The sequence below is a fragment of the Bombus flavifrons genome, chromosome 7 (genome assembly GCF_040668555.2).
Source record: "Bombus flavifrons isolate JBK064 chromosome 7, iyBomFlav1_principal, whole genome shotgun sequence".
Taxonomy (NCBI): Eukaryota; Metazoa; Arthropoda; class Insecta; order Hymenoptera; family Apidae; genus Bombus; species Bombus flavifrons.
Window position 1 is genome coordinate 16,768,995 of NC_138448.1, and position 22,831 is coordinate 16,791,825.

Here is a 22,831-nt window from a genome sequence, read left to right on the forward strand (position 1 = left end):
CGTCTCCAGTGATTCATCGATCGTTCGTATTCGATTGTAAATCGACACTTATTCGAGTGTAAATTTCTGTTCCCCCAGAAACCCCCCCGTCGAATCACTCTTCCACGTCTTGAGATTTGTTATTTCAAACGATCAATTATCAATTTTCTTGCCCGAATTCTTCGTAAAAGCGAATCTATGACCACGGAATATCTTTATCCTTCGTAGAAACATCATCGAATCTCGGATAATTTCATCCTCGATTTCGTACATTCGTACTTCCGAAGCGATTTTTCACATACTAATATTAGTAATAATAATAACGTAATATCCTTGCGTATATTTTCTCTTTGCAGAAGCGAGAGTCGATCTTGGTCATAAGATAACTTTGCAATCTGTAATTCAATATCCAACTTTGATAAATATTATCTGATATCTTGGTTTCTCCGATCTTCTTTGTTCGAGAACTTTCTAAAAATATCGGTCTCTAATCGCGGAACAACTTTGCAACAGCACCAAGTCTCCGGTGATTGGTCAAAATCCTCGATTCAGTATCGAATCTCGTAAAATTTGTATTTTACGATTTACGATTTATTTCCGCCTTCAAGTCCAATATCTTGGAATAAATCCTTCCTTCGTGGAATATCTTTCTCGAAAAACGATCCTTCCCTTCATTGCAAAAGCGAGTTGCCGATTACAGACTAGCTCAAAAACACCACCAATCGAACAAACGAATCCTCGATCTCGCGAAATCTCCGATTCGATATTGAATTTTCTTTTCCTCTCTAGAAAATCGAACGTCGTCTACCAAATATTTTCCTCTTCGAGTTTCTTTAGTTTTCAAAATCGGTTGTAGAATAATTCGGACCAACTATCGACCCTTCAACGATTAATCGCTGTTCCCCGAACGAAGAATTTCACGAACGTTCTCGGTCCATCTCGCGGTGCACAGCGTGACAATGTCGAATCAAAGCCGACAGCAGCTCATCGTACGTTCGGTTCGCCCGAGGTTTCTGTCGTTGTTGGTCGGACGAGCAACTGATCCGTCGCGTCGGATGAACCGGCCATCATAAATGACTGCGCCACCTTTCAACCCCACTCTATGCAGCGTGGTTCGCCACTATAACCTAACCCCACTCTCGTTGCTTCTCTTGTACGATCATCCGATCATCCGATCATCGCACGTTTTCCCCCGGCCGATACCCTCTTTTCAACTACTTACGCGCTTCACTGATTCGGGATCGATCCACCATCCGATCTCGACGTTTCCATGCTACGCTGTATTCCCGACAAACAGCCGTGTATCTATAGAAAATATCACAGAGTATTTCGTGCTGCGTATCGTTGTTTCGCACGATTAAACGCACTTGCCTGCATTCTTGCGTTCCTCGAATTCAACAACTTGGAGAGCACTTGTTGCTACATTCACGGAGGAGAACACACGCGTGTATATGCTCGTATATCGAGGAATGCCTATAATGTATATGACTATGGCTATGACTATAGCTATGGCTATGTCTATGGATACGGGGGATGGGGGATGAAGAAAATCGGATCTCAAACGCGTACGAGTACAATTAGGTTTGCTTTGGTGGACGTTGCGACGACGCGATCTTTTCTTTTCCATATATCACGTTTCATTTAACTTAACATCTATATCGGGCAATATGTTCTGCAGTATCGTTTGTTTTTTCTTTGATTTTTCACAATTTTTCATAGTATGAAAGTACGATCTTCTCGCGATTATAGGACAAAAGTATAATTTCTTGATAGCGTTACTCGATAATTTGCATAAAAGATTCTGTTGCTTTTACCGGCTTCCAAACATAGGACGTTAGTCGACAAATTAACTAATTGGAAATACACGTATACACAGACTCTTGCAATTGTCTGACAATTTCGCGACGCACAGTTTCCCAGCCATTTCATACTCGGATAGTGATCTTTCAAACGATTTAGCGTAATATATCGTTCGCAACGATGCAATTTGAAAGAAGCAATTAATTAATAAAGAGGACATTGAAAAAGAATCGATCTTTGTGTAACCGTTTTGCTGGCAATGTTGCATCGTTGCATTCGGCCGACACGTATCTTTAGCACGCATCGAGCTCCGTGCCTGATTAACAAATTTTCTATGATCATTTCAACGATCAAACAATTTTTTTCCAGGCTTCTTTTTTTTTTCTTTAATATGTTTGTAAAAAAAGGCATAAGGTACAAAGTTTTCAGTAAACTGTAAAAACTATACTTACCTTTTACAGTGTATATGTATACTTGGTTTCTTCTCTCGTCGACAGACCAAGACTTTCCGTTAGCTTCTAGTCAGGTTTCGAATCTATCTGCAACGTGTTTGATCATCGTTCTATCTTTATAAAGAAATTTCTAACTAAACAACGACCGCTGTTAATACGTGCGATATCTTGTTTCACCTTTATGCTGAAAATTGCCTTAAAACGTTAATGGTCCGTGGTTAAAGCGAACATAGTAACACATTATATCGTAACAAGAGAGAACAGATGTTCGGATATCGGAAGTTGTATCGTATTACTCTACCTTCTACATCACAATGTTTTACAAATCTTTTTTTGCGAAAATGACAAATATATATACGTTTCGCTTATCGGCGATTCATCGTGCCAAACTATCGTTCAGCAGGCGAGCGGATTCTTCGGTTAAATATCAACCATTTAGGATATAACTGCGCCCGTTCGTCATAGAAAAAGGGGCCCCCTCTCTTGATCTTACAATACGACGTTGTTACATCTCGCAAACGACCAAACACTTTCTACTCAATCTCGAAAGAAATTTCACCGCATAAACATTGTGTCGTACATCGTAAAACAAAGGTTTTCTTCGATCCAGTTGCTTTTTACGAAGACAGGAAAATCTTTTGACGGTTACTTAAGTGGCATGTACGTATTACGCGCGATTAGAATGTTCTAACAAATTGTTGTTGTTACTAGCATTCGTTATTATTAATTGTGATCAAAATGAGAGTAATTTTTATTAAAGCGTAATATATAGCGTAATATTTTTGTGCTGGAAAACTTGTATACAAAAACAATAAAAATGAGAAACCATTCGCAAAATCTACTTTTTTTTTTTTTTACACGCGAGGAAATCCTCACGGACGTGCCCCGGCCCCTCTCCCACTCTTGGAAGCGGCGGGGTAATGTCGGACTATACCGACTAAAAGCCCACGGTGGACCCGCCTGTCGCTCAACTGGGATGCCCCGGCACCTTTTTCGAATTAATGCCGGAACACTCTTGCGTCTTCTCCTGTCCGAGGGAGTCGTTCCTTGGTTAGTTCGGACATAGTGGCAGGGACCACCCGTCTCGACGACATCCCCTGGGCCGTCGTGCAAGTCTGAGGAGGTCCGGATCCTCCTCGGCGTGTCGGCCTCTATGACCACCTGGGACGGCGTAGGGCCGTCCTTCGGCGCGGTACCCTGCAAGGGCGGGATGTACTCACTCTCTCCCGCTCTGTTCGTTCCTTTACGAGCATCGCAAGATCTACTATTCTAAGTTTCTTTATAGTATTGTAAATGAGCGTGTAATATGATAGTTCCGTTAATCTGATTCCATAATTACAAAGAAAAAGGTAAAGGTATTTTTTAATAATTGTATTGTTGCTGTAATACAGATCGTCCTCGATTTAAACGGAATTAGTAATATCTGATAGTTTTCGATATAAAAAGATAGTTTTGGTAATAAAAAAAAGGAAGAAAGAGAATATGTGATAAAAACAAAAGTTTTTATTACTCTTTAATAAAGATAGAAGAAGAAACGTGGAGTGCGAATATCCTATGACTTTTGATATAGGTAGAAGCTAAAAAAGGAAAAAGCTTAGGTTTTACATAAAATTGATGAATATTTATAAGTTAATTTTATTCGTATCGAATATCTGATATTCTGTAAGCTCGATATATTTTGTATTATTCGCAAAATAATCTTTTCCAGGAATAGAAAGTAGTTTACAATATATTCCCGGAGAAGTTTCTTGAAAATTTGCCAATTTTCAAATATAATTCGATTATTTTACATAGATGCGTAGCAAAAGTGTTAAATATCGTTAATACGGTAAAAGGTTCGCGAAATGCGCCACCGATCGTTAAGAAAGCGATTTTGTCGCGTGGTTAGTCGTAGATTCGTTTCTTCAATTCGTTTCGGGTTAACTCGTACCTCATGATTGGATTCGTTTCGCCAAATTCTACAGTTTCACTCGTCCGATAATCTCGGATATTCTTACCCTGTTCGACGTTTCTCGCTTTTTCCATTTACAGAATTCGAGTGACAAGTGGAGAGAATGGCTAACTGTTGTTCCTTCAATGTATCGACTGTTCATTATCAAGATTAACGTTTCTTAACGCCTGACAAAAAATAAATAACGAACTATTAATCTCAAACACATGCTTCCAATCTTTTACATTCTTTCAACGTATATTCCATTCGCAATTCAATTTTAAATGGAAATAAAATGACCAAGAAAAATTTAATTTCGACAAATAATTTCAAAACAGGAACAATAATTTCCCTTCACAGTCGATTTATTATACGGATAATAATTTCTTCCGTTGTCTCGAATTAATTAAAAAGCTCAGGTGTTCGTGCTTCGATGATCCAACAGTCAACGCATTGAGTCGCAAACACGCGAATGCTCGTTCGAAAATCTGTCGATATTCGTAATCGTAGAGAATTCGTAGAGATATCGTAAAGAAATGCGAGAAGGCAGTGAAAAGTTTGATCATCCTGGACAATATGAAATTAAGAATAGATATTTCAAACGGTACAATTAATAGAAAGGTACAAAAATAGGAGAATAATGCGACATTCGTGGAAAATGTAAATGCCAATTTGAAGAAATCTGGATATTATGACAGAGGTTATATAGTTTGTAAGCCGCAGATATTGAAGGGGAACATTTTCAATGTCCACTGCCGTTATCTTCACAGTGATCGAAAAAATCGCCTTTTTAAATCGCCTATTACATATTCCTAAAAACGCTTAGCTTCAAACATACTTTCTCCATATAATAAATTTGATTTTTTCTTACTTACGATTTAGCTCTTTACATATTTCACATATGTATTTCCAATGTTCAAGTACTTTCTCCAACGATGCTTCTAACTTTCTAATTGCTTAAAATTTCGATACTCGTTTGTAAATCTATATCGCAGAACCGAATAAATACTTGTCCCGAAGCTACGAAAATTGTAAAAAATCTTTTTTACATGCTTCCAAATATTGCTATCTCGTACGTCGCAATGTCTGTAGTTGTTGCCACTTTGACAACTATATAGACGAAATACGTCAAGGAAATATGTTCAGATACGAATTAAAAGATATTATAATACAAGGTCTAATAAAAGTCTTTCGTATTCGGAAAGTCTGGCTTTTCCGGGAACTCTTTGAAGCATCGTTCAGACTAGTCAAGCCATTTTCATTCAAGTCACTTAAATTCAACTTGAACCTGATGATATTTACTTGCTTCGAAATATATGTATCGCTCTACGTTTCAAGCAAACTTGAAGTTCTTTCTGCAAAACTTGACTCGAAGGGAACAACGGATGTTTGCTGGATCGTGTAACGTTATTTCCAGTTTTATTCTCATCGCAGTCTGAATCGTTTGCCTCGAGTCTGAATTCAATGACGGTGACCATATATCATCGGTCCTTTCTATACATATTCTCCTCAGATGATTTGTACACTTTTTAATCTTCTGTAACTTATTCTTCTAGCGGAAAATGACATGCCCGATGTACCGAGATTATTAATTCATATCGGTCATAATAATTAATTTCTCGTTCAGATAGATCGTGTCTCTTTCTAATATCGCTTTTCAAAAGCTTTAACAATCCAACTTTTACATTTTGTTTCATTACGATAGACATTCCAGGAAACATCGCTTCCTTTAAGTTTAAGTCTAAGTTTCAGTTTAAGACGGGGGATCTCACCTATTTTAACGCACACGTTTGCGTTAGAAGCACTTTTATTCTATCTCCTAGCTGGATGTCGCATAACGACAAGCAATCGGTTGTACGACGATACGGCAGCGTTCGTATATGTCGTACGTCGTAAGACATGGAAAACGATCGGTGCGGAAGGAACCGTGACAGTAGAAAAGGAGAGCGAGTTGCCCGTACGACAGTGCAACGTGGAAAAGATCAACGTGGAAAAAAAAAAGTTGTCTTTGACGTTGTCGGATTGATATCGGTCCGACAACAAGTAAACCACCTTGCTTTTTGTCGCATCGTTTCACGACCCTAAACGTTGATCAGATCCCGGGCACTTCAGGGAGGGTGGGGGTGGGTTGGGGTGGTGGGGGGGACGCACAACGTACCCGTACAGTGGGATCGCTTTAGCCTTTGTATCGGTGAGACGACACTAACGAGACACTAACTTGCAACGGCGAAACTCTTTGAAATACATTTTTATAGTATCGTGGTTTTAATGAAATTTTTGTTAACAGAAAATTTAAAATAAGTCGTGAAGGAAACAACCGTGTACTGTGACACAGCTAGGACGTGATCAGAACCGATGCATCGCTGCGATACCACAGTCTCCCGTATAACGGTGAGACCGCTTCTGACGCAGACGCGTGAGTCGAAGATAGGAAATTCCACTTATAAATGTGTTAACAGAAGCTTAACTAACCTCAACGAAGCTTAATTCAGATATCTTCTCAATCTTCGATTCGGCCTCTGTAATGTAATATTTCTAGAATGTACGCTACCTTCCAATAAGTATTTGGTCACGTTCATACGCTATCGCAAAGGTATAACATGTGCACACGTGTGTAGACGTTTGAGATCAACAGGTGACAAGATCAAAAGATGTAAAGAATTCATTCAGGGTAGAGAGACGTTCTTTCGTTACGATATTGAAAATGCAAGAGAAACGTAAATCGTTCGATGAGATTGCACCAGGCATCCAAATACTTCTAAACAATAGCGTATCTGCCTTCTATTTCCTTTTCTATTCTCTCATAATACTATACTTAATCGAACTGGCATGATTTTTCCTCGATAACCTTGATCCGCATAATACTCGTAACCTCTGCCATAATGATCACGTGTAATTTCTTATAATAACTCGATTTTATAAAAACTCGAAGAAAGACGTTGCAGAGAATGGAACACGTAGGCGGCTTCTCTTAAACATCTTCATATCTGCATCTCTGGCTCAGAATCATCGTGGAACCAGTTGGAACTCCTCTGACTCTCGGTCACGTGCACACTGTTCACTTCCCTCTCCATGTATCGACTCGATCTAGTGGTGGATGATCCCTGCCTGTGATCGTCGAACGACGCCAGCACCTCCAGATGATCGTTTCTTCTCATCGCTCTGGGCGTCGTCTCCACAGAACTAGTTCCCTCCTCCTCCTCCTCCTCTTCCTCCTCCTCCGCTGTCCAAGGCGGGAGATCCAGCATGCCCGAGGGAATTCCCCAGTGTTCGGTAAATTCTGAACCGCTTCTGGCCAAACTTGGCTGACTCAAGGATCTCACCAGCGAATCTGCTCCCTCGAACGAACTCAAACTCGTCAAGTCGTCTCTGTCCACTCTGGCAAAGTCTCTCACCGTCATCTCCGACATGGACCTAACGTCCGCCTCACTAACGCCGCCCGTGCCTCTGTTACTCGACGCCAGTCGACGTAATCGATTCGACTGGCTCATCGCCGCTGTAGACTGTGATACCTGCAGTCTGTGGCTCTGAGTATGAGCAGAACTACCTCCATCGCTCTCATACTCGTACAAAGTAGGCAAGGATGATCTTCTCGATCTGGTGTCCCATTCAGAGGACTTGGACCTCTTATATCGCTGCCCGTGATTCTTTCCATGGGTAGAGCACGAAGCGGAACCTGGCTGTGTTGCAGCAGGCCCCAAGATTCGGATGATCACGTCCCACTTTGCTGGAGAGAATAGATGGGCATATCTGGTATCTTTTCGTATCAATTCGTAGTCCTCTTTAACCACGGCTTCCGTTAACAGGGTCCGTAATGTACTATCCGTGGTAATTATCTCGCGCCATTTTGCTCGTTCTCCGTCAGTGAATTCGGAGGCATAACGGGGGTCCAAGACACGAGACAGTCTAGAGAACCAATCAGCGTCTGTTTCATCGATGGAACGACGATGGCTGACTGGAGGTGGTCTGCAAGGAATCTCGGCTCTAGCGGTATACGTAGGCTCTATATTGATGTCCAGTTCCTCGTCAGCTGGCCCGTCGATCTGACTGCCCGTTGGCTCATTGGTAATCGTCAGATTCGAGGTGGAACTAACATCAGAGAAGTTCTCCCATTCTGGTGGAGGCGGTGGGAGATTCTCTTTAGGATAATTCCTGATAGTAACGTCCCACTTAGGATCCGGCGGTGGCGGTTTAGTTCTATACTCGGTCACCTGACGACGGTGACGTTCCACATCCTCGATAGTCTTCTTCTCCGTCACTGTCTTTAAAAACACATCGTCCACTTCGTGCGTGGTTATCTCTGGCCGCCTAGGAGCGACGACCTGGGGCTCCACCAAAGGCTCCGTCACTTCCTCGCGGAACAGGCGATGTTCACGATGCTGAACAGCTGTGTGGGTAGTAGTGACTGTCGGAACAATTGGAGGAGGTGGCGGTGGAGTCGGAGCTAGGATACTAGCCACTCTGTACTTGGCGTGTGTATGATCAGTTACTTCGGTCAGAGAACGCGTCTCGGTTAGCTCGGTGTTCAAGGAAGTCAAGGATCTGGGTCTACGAATTTCATGGTGTTGCAAAGGAGGAGGCTGTTCTATGGGAGAAGGCGAGGGAATTCGTTCCTGAACGATGCTAGTGCTGGTCGTGGTGTCCCTCTCGGCCTGCTTCCTCAAGATTCTCGAGTAGACTGGAGGTGTTTGCTGCCTGGAGATGCTGGACGTGGGTGGAGCGCCTCCTGGAGGTCCATGGAGCTCCGGAACGTAAGAGAATGTAGTCATCCTGGCTGGGGGACTGTCAAGACTGCGCGTGAGGCTAGATTCTTCCTTTTCGAGAATCGTGGTCAGATTTCTTTCTAGAGCGACGCTTGCTATGTCGGATTCCGAGGGTAGAGGACTCGGCGGAGGAGGTGGGGCTCGCTTCACTCGCATTTGAACGTCGAACTTGGGTTCGATCGGCATGGCTACCATATGGCGAGGAACCGCGCTGCGTGAAGCGTTTGCCGCTGTCATGGAAGACGTTTCCACTTCCGCGGCAACCGTCTCGGAATAAAGGGAGCTGGTGGTACGAATTTCTTGGCGTTGATGAGTCTCGTGGTGAACAAAGGCTTTGTTGTCGTAAGAGCCGGCGGATGAAACTGGCAGAGAAGGTTCTTCATCCACCTGTAAACAAAAACGTACCATTTCCATTAATTCTCAGGTGACATTTCGAATGAAAAGCTCTTCAGATATTTTAGTAATTAGACTATGATTGACATAGGGTAATTATACCTGTAACTTTATTTATACGTATATACCAGTGCGACATATAACATGGTATACATTCTTTGAAACTATTGCGAACACAGTCTTTGAATCGATCGTACGAAAAAATTCCATTCTTAATGACACAAACGCTAATCTAGCAGAGATTTTCACAGTTTCACGTCTTTGTAAAAGATAACTATATTTGCAATAATACGCATAGATACATACGTAATATAAAATAGAGAAAGAACGTTTTATGTAATATCTGGAAGACGTTCGTTCTTATCGTTCGTTTTGCTTATCGTCGATATTTCATCCGTTAAAAAGCCACGTTGATCGACTGTATATAGTAGCGCAAGCATGCGACGATTGCCGTATTCAACGTTCCTCGTAAATGTCTCTCGTATCGAGGGATCATAGTGTTACGTTAACCACAACGCGAACAGTTCGGTTTCAAATGTCCACGAGACGATACCATTGTAACAATGAACGTTTTTTTCATTCTTCAAAACAACGAGAAAAAACAACAAGACAAAACACAATATGTATGAAATGACATTTACATGTATATTTGGTAGGCGAGAAAAATAAGACGATGTAATTGTAAAATAAAAATGTAAAATATGCTGGAATTACACTATGTAAAAGTTTTATTCGAGAAACATGTGAAACGAAAGAGTTTCGTTGCATTAACCGCTGTTCAATCGCTCTATCCTTGAGCATTTTTCCTTGATTTGTCAATCTACGAACTAATTTTAATGAAATATAACTTAAAACTTGACCAAATAATAATAATAAATACATAGATAGGAGAAAGAATCTCGTGAAAATGAGTTCAAGGATTCTCGAGTGATAAGATGACAGACAGACGTTGACAGTGTCGATTATTATCAAGTTTCAGCAGAATAAAGTGATTACAGTAGGGACAGGGACCGCGTGCATCGAAACTCATGCTAATTGTTATTTAAAAATCATACGCGCGTTAATCGATTTCTCTGTATCCATCTTCCATACGAAACAACTTACCTCGGAGCTCTCGCTCGGATAATCGCTGGGTAATGAATGGTCGATCATCAGGTTGGCATCGCTACCGGTGGTGGACGGAGGTGCGTGTAGAAGAGCATGAGCCCTAGGTATCTTCAAGCCCTCGAACATGGTGATGTTGCTTAGGGAAGAAGTGGAGAGTTTTGTTATTTCCGAGCCCGAGCCACTTCCGAACGGATGTCGGTGGATCACGCGAACGTTTCTTCGTTTCAAGCACATGTACGAGCAACCGAGGCCAAGTAACAGCAACGAAAGGAACAGAATCGCGCAGATGATGAGCAGAATCTGAAATCCTTTCAACGGTGGTTCGGACGGCGGGACTGGCGCCGGGGTAGCCAAGCTATGGACAAAGATGTTTTCAAGATGTTATCGGATATTTTTCAATTACGTCGGGATTCGCAACTTTTAGAATGTCAGAGTGGACTGTATGATCGATAAAAGGTGATCGGAACGATCGAACGGGATACACACCCGTATACCTATATTCCGTTTATCTGTACCCTGCCATGGTTTAAAATTAAACGATTCTTCTCATAATTGTTGTTTCAAAAAGAAGAGAACTTTGATTCGCCCAGTTTCTCCAACCAGTTTCCGCGAATTCCAATTACACACACGAAATAACGTACGTAAACGCGCGGCGAATGAATCGCGGAAAACTGAGTTTGTATTTCGATTTCTGGCGCGGGATGCGCGGGATGCGCGGGATGCGCGGGATGCGCGGGTAGCTGAGATTAAAAGAGAGAAAGATGATAATTGAGAACGGTGAGAGGGTAAACTCACATGCTGGCCGGAGGAGCCGGCGGTGCAGGTGCCACAGGCGGAGGATACCTACAAACTATCGTAATAACTTCGTCGCCGTCCATTTCGAGGCCAGGATGGAAGCGAACTACAACGTTGTTTGTGAACACGCGTTGAGGATCCTGCCTCGTGCCGCATCCTGCAACATCAACGACCATCGACACTGTTAGATCGACTGTTAGAAGCATTGTAACGATCGAAACATTTTCTAAACACAACCTGCGATTCGATCATACGACGGCGCGCAATTCGCCTGCGCCTCCTCTGTAGCCTGGCGCGACCACAAAAACCGATCGTAGCAAGTAAACGGGCGGAAACTGAGCGCTAATTGGTTCGGAGCTGGTCTCCAAAAGGCCTATAAAACCCGGTGATTGTATGCAAATGCGCGTTCTTCTTACAAACCTTGTTACAAGTCCTGTCACAAAGCTTGTCGACTTTTCATCCTCCTCGACGAGTAAAAGATACGACGCGATACAAAAATTTGACCTTTGAATTTCAAAACGAAGGTGAATTTTGTACATCTGCAATGGCCAATGCGCTCACCTGCCAAAGCCATGACAACTAATTTTGTTACCCTCTATACGCGTTACATTGCGTTATGCGCTATGCGCAAACACGTCGAAGAGTACGTATTCCAGAAGCAAAGAACCCAAAGAAAATGTTACTTACGCCATGATTCGACTCGTCTTCGTTCCCAACCATAGACAGAGATACCGAGAAATAGATTTCTTGTCTATCGGCTTGCGTGGCTTGAAATTGGAAGCGTTTGCGTGGCTCGCGAGATACGACCACTATTTTTCTATCATTCTCGAGTCGTCTATCATGCGTCGAGTGATTCGGGCAATTTCGATGCGCTCGCGAGGCGGTGCTCCGCTTACCTCGACCACGTTCGGCGGCCCGAGCCTACATCGAACCGGCGGAAGTTGAACGGCGGGCGGCAAGTGTTTTTCATCGATGATCGCACGACCGCCGTTGGACTCGACGATCCGCCACGGCTCGTCGAAAATCAAACTGTCGCGGATTTCGAAATTCGAACATCGTCTCGTCACCGAGACGAAGCTTCCGCGTTTGGTTCGCGCGCTTGTAGCGAGAGAATTTGGAGAACCGCTGCGCCTCGCTATATCGACATGCTCGAGGTTTTAACACTCGAAAACTTTGCCTCTGTACTTACTCGTACGCGTTTTTCGCTGTCGCGCTCGGCAAAATTCACGCCCAGCAAAATTCGTTCTTTTCGTCACTCTAGTAATCTTTACCGAAGTACGTGTGTCGTAACAACAAACTAGAGTGCCTTGGCTGTATCTCATCTCGTCGTTCGTCGCTCGTCCTCGTCCGCTTCGTATCGTTCTCATTTCCCTGCTAGTAAACTTTTTCTCGCGTATCGTTTATGGATTACCAATGATACGTTCGAATCGAAGAGATAACCTATCAATAATTTTGCAAATAGTTGCGATAGTTTTGTCAAGCGCTTTTTCTACATCCGTGAAAACGCGGTTATATTCGACGGCGTTGTGGCGTTGTGGCGTTGTGTGTGAAACTAGATCGCCGCAAATAGATTAGCTGTTGCTTGCTTTCCGCTTATTATTATTATTATTACTATTCTTTCGTTATTCTTTTCCATTATTTTTGACAATATGGAAGGTAACGAGATTGGTTTGCTTGATTTCTGGACAAGAATAATCTCTGCACATTTGCAAATTAGCGGCAAGTAGCCAATCGTCGAAACAGAGTGAAAGGGTAATAAATCCGAGTCTAAGTGTCTATCGTAGTAAACCTGATCGCTTTCGATCGCTTGCCCGAGCGGCATCATAGGTCTCTTAGTATTTTTGCTTGGTGTGCTGTCTTACTTCTCGTTATGTCGATTTTCTTGATGTATCTCGTGTACGTCGTTGGTACGGTATTTGTTCTGCATTGCTTTGGAAATTTGTTCTACATACCATCGTTTCTGCTTGTTCTCCGGGTTATGTAGTCCATCCAGTATCGGTCCTCTTCATAGGGGTATTAATTTAATGGTTCGTTCGATCGTTTTCCATAAGGAATAGCTCCTCGTAACTGGTGCATCGTCCAGATTCGCTACGAACGTTTGAAATTTTTGCTTCTATCGTCCCAGTCGAAGTAGGTTTATCACAGTAGGTTTTGTCAGTTCGTTAACGATTCTCTTTATACTCGATAACGCGGAGAAATCGTTTAGAGGCAAACAAAGGCCCTCTTTTCCTTTTATATTACATCTGCCTGTCAAATTACACAACTACCGTCTTTCAGCTCTTAACCGGTGTATTATTGACCGCTGTGGACCAATTAGCAGTTATAATTAAAAACGAAGATCATCGACATCTTGGATTCGAATCAGTTCCTTTAATCCGGCCGAGACGAACCAACTCGCGTGAAATTCTTCTATAATCAAGTAGTATTAACCAAGTAATATTAATTATTCGTTGGCCTTTATGACCGTATCGAAGAGACTAGCCCAAACTCGGATACGTCCCTTTCCTTCGACGTTCTTACGACGGATTCGAGTCTAGAGACGATCAATGTTGCAACCTTTTTGCCTCGTACTTGAACTCGTCGCTACCACAGTCTAAGAAGAAGCGAAAGTAAAAGAGATAGAACGACGTACCTTTCAGAGGCAATTCCAACTTGGCGCTGGTCGATCCGCGTCCTTTGAATATGCAGGCACTGTTTCGATCGAAATCAGCGTACGCGACCCCGTAAAACGGTTCCTCGAATTTCAGTTCCACCTGCATGCTCCCTTGACTGCAATTCAGGTAGGCCTTTGTACGATTCAGAAATATCATCGACGAGATGTCGTCCAATTTTGTTACTTTTCCATTTAACACTGTGCTGGGCGGCAAACCAGGCTGATACTCGATACTGTTTCCCTGTGACGCATAATTACTCTGAGATAGCGCTAGAGGAAGTGCCATCCAGAATACGACCAGCAACCTCGACAGCATCTGAAAAACGATCAAAAGAATCTTTTATGTACCAATGATGGAATATACGAGTAAACTTTGCTCGATAGATCGCCGACAACCGCCTTGTCTCTTAGCCAAATTTTTCACATTACGGACCACGTAAACCTCATTTACGTAGAACAGGAGTTCGTACAAGGATACGCAAATTGGCAATTCCTCGATATGATTTTGGTTTTGGATGCTTGTAACGGCAATATCTGCTGCTCACGACAGACAGCACTGTTGCAGTCTCGATTGCGAGACGATATTTACGTGGACAGAAATATTCAGATGTTTCCACGAGTGCGCTACTCGTATTCGGTACATTTACGATTACTTTCACCATAACGTACTTTCCCAATTACCAGAAAAATAACAATTTTTGCCATTACATAGACCCCACCTGATTAGTTACAAAATATAGCCAGATCATAATGGACTCGGACGAGTCTACTACTTCTCGCAATGAAATATTCTACGAGTTATTTATTTATTTATATTATATCTTGTAATAATAACGCAGCCACTTGTCAAGAGACCGCTACTATCACGTTATGTATTCCTTCAAGTCCCACAACTTTTATTCGAAACGTATTGTTCGAAATAACAAAGATACTTCAGGTGGACAAAGTTGGTGGCACACTCTGTATACATATACATGAAGTTTCGTGAGTCACGGTGTACTTAAATAATCGCTGGGACGGTCGTTCGAACGAAAAGTGCTGACTGATCGTAAGTGCGTGCAAGTGGATAGAACGAAATCATCTTGCTGATCACGTTCCAAGTGAATGAATCGGACGGAGCCGTCGAGCCTGTATTATTTATAATATACGTACATACATGCAGTTTTCGTGTAGAAGACGCGTACGTGTTCGTAATCAATGATTCCAACGAGGAATGTCGCGACACACCTATTCTACGATTCTCTCTTCTCAGTGGTATGTAACGCGAGCTCGATACATATCGTCCAGTCCTCGATATCGATTCCGTTCTAACTCGGCTCTCGGCTTTTATTTAGATACACAGCGGACAATGTCTGGATAATGAATCGTTCTAACGTCGCATACAATATTGGCGCGTTTCGCGAACAATGTCGTCTCTTATCGCGCACCATGAATTTCGAAGAAAAAAATCGACCATCGTCGATCGTCAAAATTTATAATTAACTATTCGAAACTGCAATGCCCACGTAAAAATCGGTCGCATTTAATTCGACGATATTACGAAAAGCGTTTAGATGCTTTATTATTCGAAAAATAATCCTAACGATCGAGGTTCTATCGTACTATTTCAGAAAAATTTGCAAATTGAATTGAATATCTTTTTTTGCCTTCTCTTACGTCTTTCGTTCTTACGCTCGAACGTTCTTCTCTAGAACGAGATGGCTTCTCCATTAGGCTATGTTAAACTGTATTTACAATACGAATACAGTAGGAAGATGACGCGAGTTGTACGACGATACGCAAAGACAGAGGAAACGGACTGCAAGAAACTGTCGATGCGAAGGGGAAAAAGAAAAGCAGGCGTGCAACGAGAGCAATGTCGTTAACAGCTGGGACGGTTGAAAGTCTAGGAGACAGACAGGCATCGAGCCTTTAAAGTCGAACCAGTATCCGAAGGAGAGACAACGTCGCCTTGTTGCGCAAACACTCTACTTTCACTAGCCACGCACCAGCGAAACTCCGGCTCGTGTATGCGCCCGTGCCCTTGCACGATCCACGCTGCGAATCCATCGAAATGTGCCACGAAAGGATTTATATAACTACTCGTTAAGGATAGTTCTTTCTACGGTGTACAAAAAGAGGCTCTATAAGAGACTCGGAAATTTCATTATTTTCACCAGCCTTACGTATTTATTTATAGAATAAATAAAGTATAAAAAATATGTCAGCAATATAATTGCAACGATGAAAATACGTACATCACCGATAGTGATATTTTTATAAAGTACAGCATGTCCTTAAAAAATCAGTCACTTGCGATTTAACGCTTGTGAACTTTTCGTCCTGGAGTCTTATTTTGTAAAAAACAAAAAAAAAAAACAAAAAAAAAAAAAATTCTGATCATACATGTAACGGTACAACAAGAGTGATGCTCGTTTTAAGAAAGATGAATGTGTCGATTCGGTGCGATTTATTGGAATTCCTGCAACTGCAACCCGGATCTTGCCTCGGGAGGGAATTAAAGTCGACTGGTTTTCGTAAAAGTTGTCTATGTAATATGTGCATATATGTATTTCTAGGTTTATTATGTCGAACTTGGATCTGTAATAATCAGGGATGGCGTTGGCATTTGTATATTTCTATGTTAGCGTTGCCAGTCACCTCTCGGCGGCCGAATATAACTATAACACAACCTATAACCCATTAATTTGCTGAAAAATGACTTTTACTATTTAACAACCAGCTATCGATTTCGCATACGTTACAAATTTAAACTGTTATATCTTCAATTTCATTGCAGATACGACTTTCTTATTTAATATACATTTAGATAAACTATCTTTGTATTATACTATCTAGCGGCAATGACTTGATTCGAGCGAAAGTTGCGGATACTCCCTTTCGACTTAAAACGGTACCGGTAATTACTACACGATTTAGATCCGAGGAACATCGTTCAAGATCACTGTCACAGAAATCTAAAACGTGAATTTTTAAATATAAATTGCTTCATAGATTTATGTGAAAACACGTCATATAATTATAGCGATATGTTTTTTCTTATAAGCAGAATTAAAAATATCAATTTCAAACTATAAATTGCCACATACGTTGTACTTTTAAACGAAAATAAATTTTTTTTGTTATCGCTACAGATATACACTCTTGTATCGAGGCCTAGGCGAAAACGGACCGAAAAATTGAATCGTCGCTAATTGTGAAAAATCAACACAAAGGGCAAGAACACGCTCTACGCATCTCTGTCTGTCTCTCAAGAACGCCATCTTCGTTCATCTTCCATGTTGATTTTTCACGTTTCTTGATTAGACGCGACTCGATTTTCCAACTCTCAATTTTTAGTTTTCTCTGGCAAGTGTGGAGAACTGTTTGTACGATCGTGGTATTGGGCAGGAAACATCTAGAAAGGTTCGAAGAACTACGAAGAGAACACGTGCTGACACGTAAGTAAATGGCAATAATAGTCTCTTAAAGATGAAAATGTTGTAAAAACTAAAGTGTTTGATCTCATGTTGGGAGCTGCAGGAAGCACAGAATTAATTCGTTTCTGTTTATTATTTGCTTTTTACTTCGCACACGCACGCACGCACGCACGCACGCACGCACACACACAAACACAAACACGTGCGCGTACAGTGTCTCTTTTTTCTACGTGTAAAGTGCAAAATGCGTTTTAGCCTGTACATTACTATCGGAATAAACTAAGCACTTAAAATGTTAATTACGTAAATGATTTAATGAAAGGTTCGTTAGCTTTCATTGTTGAGAGCAATCGGAACAGAAATCGAGATGAATAAAAGAAGAACTATTTCTACGAATAATACACGAGTACATAGCCACGGATATTCCTTGAAAACGGAACTCGTCATTTCGTATCTGACGTAAGACCAGAAATATGGCAAAACCTAGCCTAAATTCTCGGTATATCTATTCGCAGTGAAATCCGCACACAAAGACAAATACTAAAATATTTAACACCTCTCAAACGTAACACTCTATAAACCGTGCATAAATCTTCCTTAACTATATTTTCCACATTATCGCGTCAAAGATTGTTAAAAATAGCTTGATATGTTAATTTTAGTAATAATTTTGTCCCTTATAATTTTAATAATTCAATACTAGAATTTATTAGAAAAGAAAAATTTATCATGCGATATTTTACTTAACTCCATCGCTCTCTTCGAATCATTTTCGATCAACTTGTTTTTCTCTATTATTAAAAACGTCGCTAAAAAGAGTAATGTAAAAGAATCGTTATCGTTTTTTCGTTACCATTTTCTATTAAGACGGATCTTTCTTCAAGCTGCGTGAGAAAAATTTGTCACGTTTGTATAATGAAAATTGCAAGTAAAAGTAAAAGATCGTTATAATCGTTTATGGCCAATTTATATCTAATCTAAATCAATGTATAATATCTGGCGGAACACTTAAATTAACGTTTAATTTTCCTTTCCTCTTTCAACTATCGGTTAATCTTCGAAAAATACGACGAATTATTAATACTATACCGACAGAAACGGTAAAGAAGGAATTCTTGCTATGCGATATAGACTGAAATTGCAGAAAATGCACAACCGTAAGATCTTGCGCAATAAACCATTGTTCGATCGTTATTCAGTATTATACACGATCACGATTACCATCTGCATAGTAGTCCAACGTGTAGAAACAAACAATAATTAATCATTAGCGGGTTGTTAATTGAAGTTTCAATTACTAATAAATTGTCGATAACATTTTACAAATCGGTTGCAAACATTACAATTTAATACATTACACATGCGAAAACAGAATCATATATTAAATTTTATCTTTTAGATCGCGGAAAACTTTTCAAACTTGCCAACTTTCCATATAATTAAACATTTTCGATCTAATGTATATACTATATTATATGGTGTATGCTGCGATATACAATATATGTTGTCAAGGATATTTTTATATTAGAAAATTCCGTAAGTCATAATTTATGGTGATAATAATTTTCCAATTCGCCTTAAAAATTTTACTTCAATCGAAAATATTCTATTAGTATTCTAATAAGGCTATTTTCTTTTAGCAAAAAATTCTGCAAATTCTGCAAATTTTATGTGCACGTATTTTCTCTGTTATCTGCGTTCCTTCCAAATTACGTTTTCGTACAGAGGAAATTTATTTTACATATTAAACGTGAAAGCGCTTCGAGTTTAACGTAGGATTACAAATATTCAAAATATATACATATATTTATACGTTTGTACATATAAATGGCGAAAATACATATACCATTCGATCCAACTAACAAAACTTTCTTTGGCCTTTTTTAAACAGTTTTATAAAACAATGGAAATTATTTCCATTTTCATTTGAGAGTATCGGCGGTAAACCGTGAAATTTGAGAGTATTAGTCTTCTTTTTTTCTTTCTTGTTTCCATTTTCTAGATTTCGGTATAGGACATGGAAAATCGGTAACCGACGACGAAATATTACAAACAATTCTAACATCGAAGCAAGAAAAGTAGTCGGCGTTGAAAAGTTGAAAATTTCATATAGGATCAATCGAAAACGATAAATTCTTACCATGAACGTGTGACTTTAAGAAAAGCGTAAAATTCATTTTCGGCAGTATGACACACCGCTCCGCATATATACATATATATAACGTAACGAACAATGCGTTACATAATAATGTCCACATTTAAAGCAGAAGAAGTGGAAAAGGATATCACCTTTTACCATGAAACACACATGAAAAACGTTTATACTTTGCACTAGAGGACATTACTCGATGGAAAATGACGTAGACCTTTTTTTTTTTTTTTTTTTTATGAAAATGATTCTTTTTTTTTTTGAATGATCCAGATTGTTCTTGGTATTGCATATTTCCACGACAAAAGGAAAGGAAGAGTAAGCATTAAATTGCCAATTTAGGCCGAAATCAGATACTGCAGAGCAATTAAAATGAAACGTATAAACAGACGATTATATAGTCGGAAATACATTGACTTAATAGATGAACAAACAAGTGATCGTAAACCCACAGTCGCTTGTGAAAATGTAATATTCCAACGGGGCAACGTAGGTGGATAACAAAACGTGTAGGAGACTACATTGAGAAAAAGGAATGTTTTAGTACATTATTTTGGTACGGCCAACGGGATTACTTGATCTTATTATAATGGAAAATTATTAGGTAGAATTAATAATAGACAGTTATTACAGTCATTACAGACAGTGTTACAGTCTTAAAAACACTGTATCGAACAAAACAGGGAAATCGTTGTTCTAGATATATTAAAAAAACAAGATATATCGCTTGCAAAGAAGCGAGCGAAAAATATTGAAAATCATTTTTCATGCATATTTATACAAATTTTTCGACCGATTTTCAGTTACTTTGGTATATACAATACTTAAATAACGTGGCACTTTCGTTCAGTTTTCTATAGTAAAGACAAACTATGTAACGTAACTACATAATAAAGATGATCGAGCATTGAAATTGAACGGTTTTATCACGCAGAAATTGCAGAAACATTAAATTTAGATAGATAGAGTACGCTATGCTTTTGTTGCGGAGTGTATTTGGACTAGAGTCAACTTGGACTCGTATAAGTGCTTCTGTCTCTGACTGTAAATCCTCCTCGGCAATAAAACTGCGAAAGATGAATAAAATCGAAAGGCGAAATATCAAGGCCCGTTCAACGAAGCGTCACTATTGGCCGCGGCCTCTGTTTCCATCTCTAGCTGGAACTAGAATTGAGCAAGCGGCCGTGCCTTGTACCAATGACGTCATCCCCGGCCGATCCAAGATGGCGACCGCATGTGTTGGTCAGGCAAAATCGGCTAGCGGCCACAAGCAGGACCGGTTTTCGACGGGGGGGCGGAACCCAGACTCGGTCGGCTCGTTTATCCGCGCGGTTTCGTCGTTTTGCGGCCGAAATGTAGAAGCTGCGAAACCTCTGCTGGCGGACCTCTTCGCATATAATATCCGAGGACACGCACACATATTATTTCTCGGCTCGGTTACAAGTACGAGCCAGCGTCGGAGCAACCGTATCGTTTTTCCACGTTGCACGACCTCTCCGTAAACGATCGAGTCGACAGTGAAAGTAATTAATCGCTACGCGCGAATAACTTTGCTCGTACTTTATCCTTCTTTAAATATTCCGCTTACAGTTTACATTTCCTTCTATATTTTCATATCGACGATATCACGAATCGACGACCAGGTTGGGTTATCGACGGTAGATACTCGCACAGTCGAAGCAAATTTCGCCTGTTTCACGCTAATATTGAATTATGCGAAGGAAGATTAGCTTTTTTAAGAAAGTGACGACTAAAACTGCGAGCTTCGTGGAAGGTATGGGATTGTCGGTAGTGGAAAATTACAGAGAAAGAGAAAGAGAAGGAGGTGAATGATCGTGCGGAGGCGTGTTGAGTGTCACTTGGAATTCACGAAACTTTCGACGAGCAGTATGCGTAGGGTTTTCGATCGTACGTGGGTGTCGCTGATGCTGTCATCCGCAAGGACGAGCCTGCCGTTTTCCACACAGCGACAAATCGAATCGGCGTGTGCAAGCAGCCGTGTCGAGGTCGAGTATGCCAATTATACGGATTTCTACCTATACTTTGCCGTTCTTCTAGCCTCTACGCCTATAACTATATAAAAGTCTATCGATTCGTCGTATAGATCTACGCTGTAATCCATCACCATGGTGTATCACGTCGTGCAAGGTCGAACAAAATCGAACAGAATCGAATAAAATCGAACAAAATCGAACAAAATCGAACAAAATCGAACAAAATCGAACAAAATCGAACAAAATCGAACACAGTCGAACAAAATCGAACAAATGGGCGAAGAAACTACGGAGAAACCACTAATGGCGTTACCACAGTTGAAAATGGGAAACGTGTAACGTATCACGAAACTGTTGCGTGTATATAGGAAGCGTAACAGGTAGTTACTCGTACCTTGTCTAGCTGGTCGTAGGCAGCGTGCAAGGATGCGGTTGTGTAGCACTCGCGAGGCTCCCGGAGCGAACGGTACGCTCCTGAATTCGAGAGTTTGCACGCGCAGGTAAATATCGTGCAACACGATCGCGCGGACACGACTGAACTCACTTTCCAGAGGCAGCGTTTTACCTGCGACAGGGGAGACCTCTTAACACAGCCAGTTCCACAGAGAGGTTACCCTCACTCTTTCTTACTCTTAGCCTTTGCGTGTACATGCACATGTAGAAACGTGTGGATGCGATAGCTACGAGCGAGAGTGTGTGTTGGTCGCCTTCTTCTTACGGCTATCCTTCTTACGGCTATCCTCCTTACCTACCCAACCACCCACCTATTTACGCCTGCGAGTGCGTGGCCTTATGTCGCGCTGCAAGACCTCGCAGAAGCTACGTACTTTTGCTCTTACTTCTCGGCACTTGCTCTTTCAGGCTCTGATGCCGAGGTGGTACCGAGCTTTGCGTTCCATACACTATATCGATCATACGGTACGTACTTTTTCACGTAAATTCCTTCGAAGAGGAATTATCTCGCTTTCGAATCCTCTCATTTTTTCACGATTTTCACGATTGAAATTTTGTCAGTTTCGTCCTCTATGCTGATCAAGGATAAAAAGCAACGGTTACTATTCTGGTTGCCATCCTATTACTGATCTGGCTCCATCGTTTATCGAGTTACCACTATCAGCGAGTTAACAGTATCAGCGTCGATTGGAATAAAGTATCTCATGTTACGTAGAATGTGTTTTCTAATTATACAGTGCGTAAAACGAAGTTGTATGAATTTCACAGTGCTGTTAAAAATCGCGAACGAAGCCGTATTCGAATACAAGAAAATGCCAAGATGAGCGTATAGAAAAATTCCATTCGAAATGTTTGCCACGTTATTGGATATCACCTGCTGCTCGGACCATGACAAGTTCCTTTATTGTAGAAAATGAATCGAATACATCGAATATATCGTGAGA

General features: G+C 40.9%; 1 protein-coding gene and 1 long non-coding RNA gene across 3 annotated transcripts in view; one reads left to right on the forward strand and one right to left on the reverse strand.

The window, feature by feature from the left end:
• The window catches only part of LOC138182163 (uncharacterized), a 37,332-nt gene that overhangs the window by 4,482 nt on the left and 10,019 nt on the right, over positions 1–22,831 (forward strand). The window lies entirely within an intron of this gene.
• On the reverse strand, positions 5,461–21,985 carry pot (zona pellucida domain protein papillote). 2 transcript variants are annotated; one of them, XM_069117781.1, is made up of 5 exons: positions 21,829–21,985; positions 13,852–14,188; positions 11,220–11,376; positions 10,422–10,779; positions 5,461–9,311 (listed from the first exon to the last, which is right to left on the reverse strand). In XM_069117781.1, exons 2-5 carry the CDS (start codon positions 14,186–14,188, stop codon positions 7,143–7,145), a joined length of 3,021 nt encoding a protein of 1,006 aa, XP_068973882.1. In that variant the 5' UTR covers positions 21,829–21,985; the 3' UTR covers positions 5,461–7,142. The 2 variants fall into 2 exon arrangements, with proteins under 2 accessions (XP_068973882.1, XP_068973883.1); XM_069117782.1 differs by lacking the exons at positions 13,852–14,188; positions 21,829–21,985 and adding an exon at positions 11,907–12,146.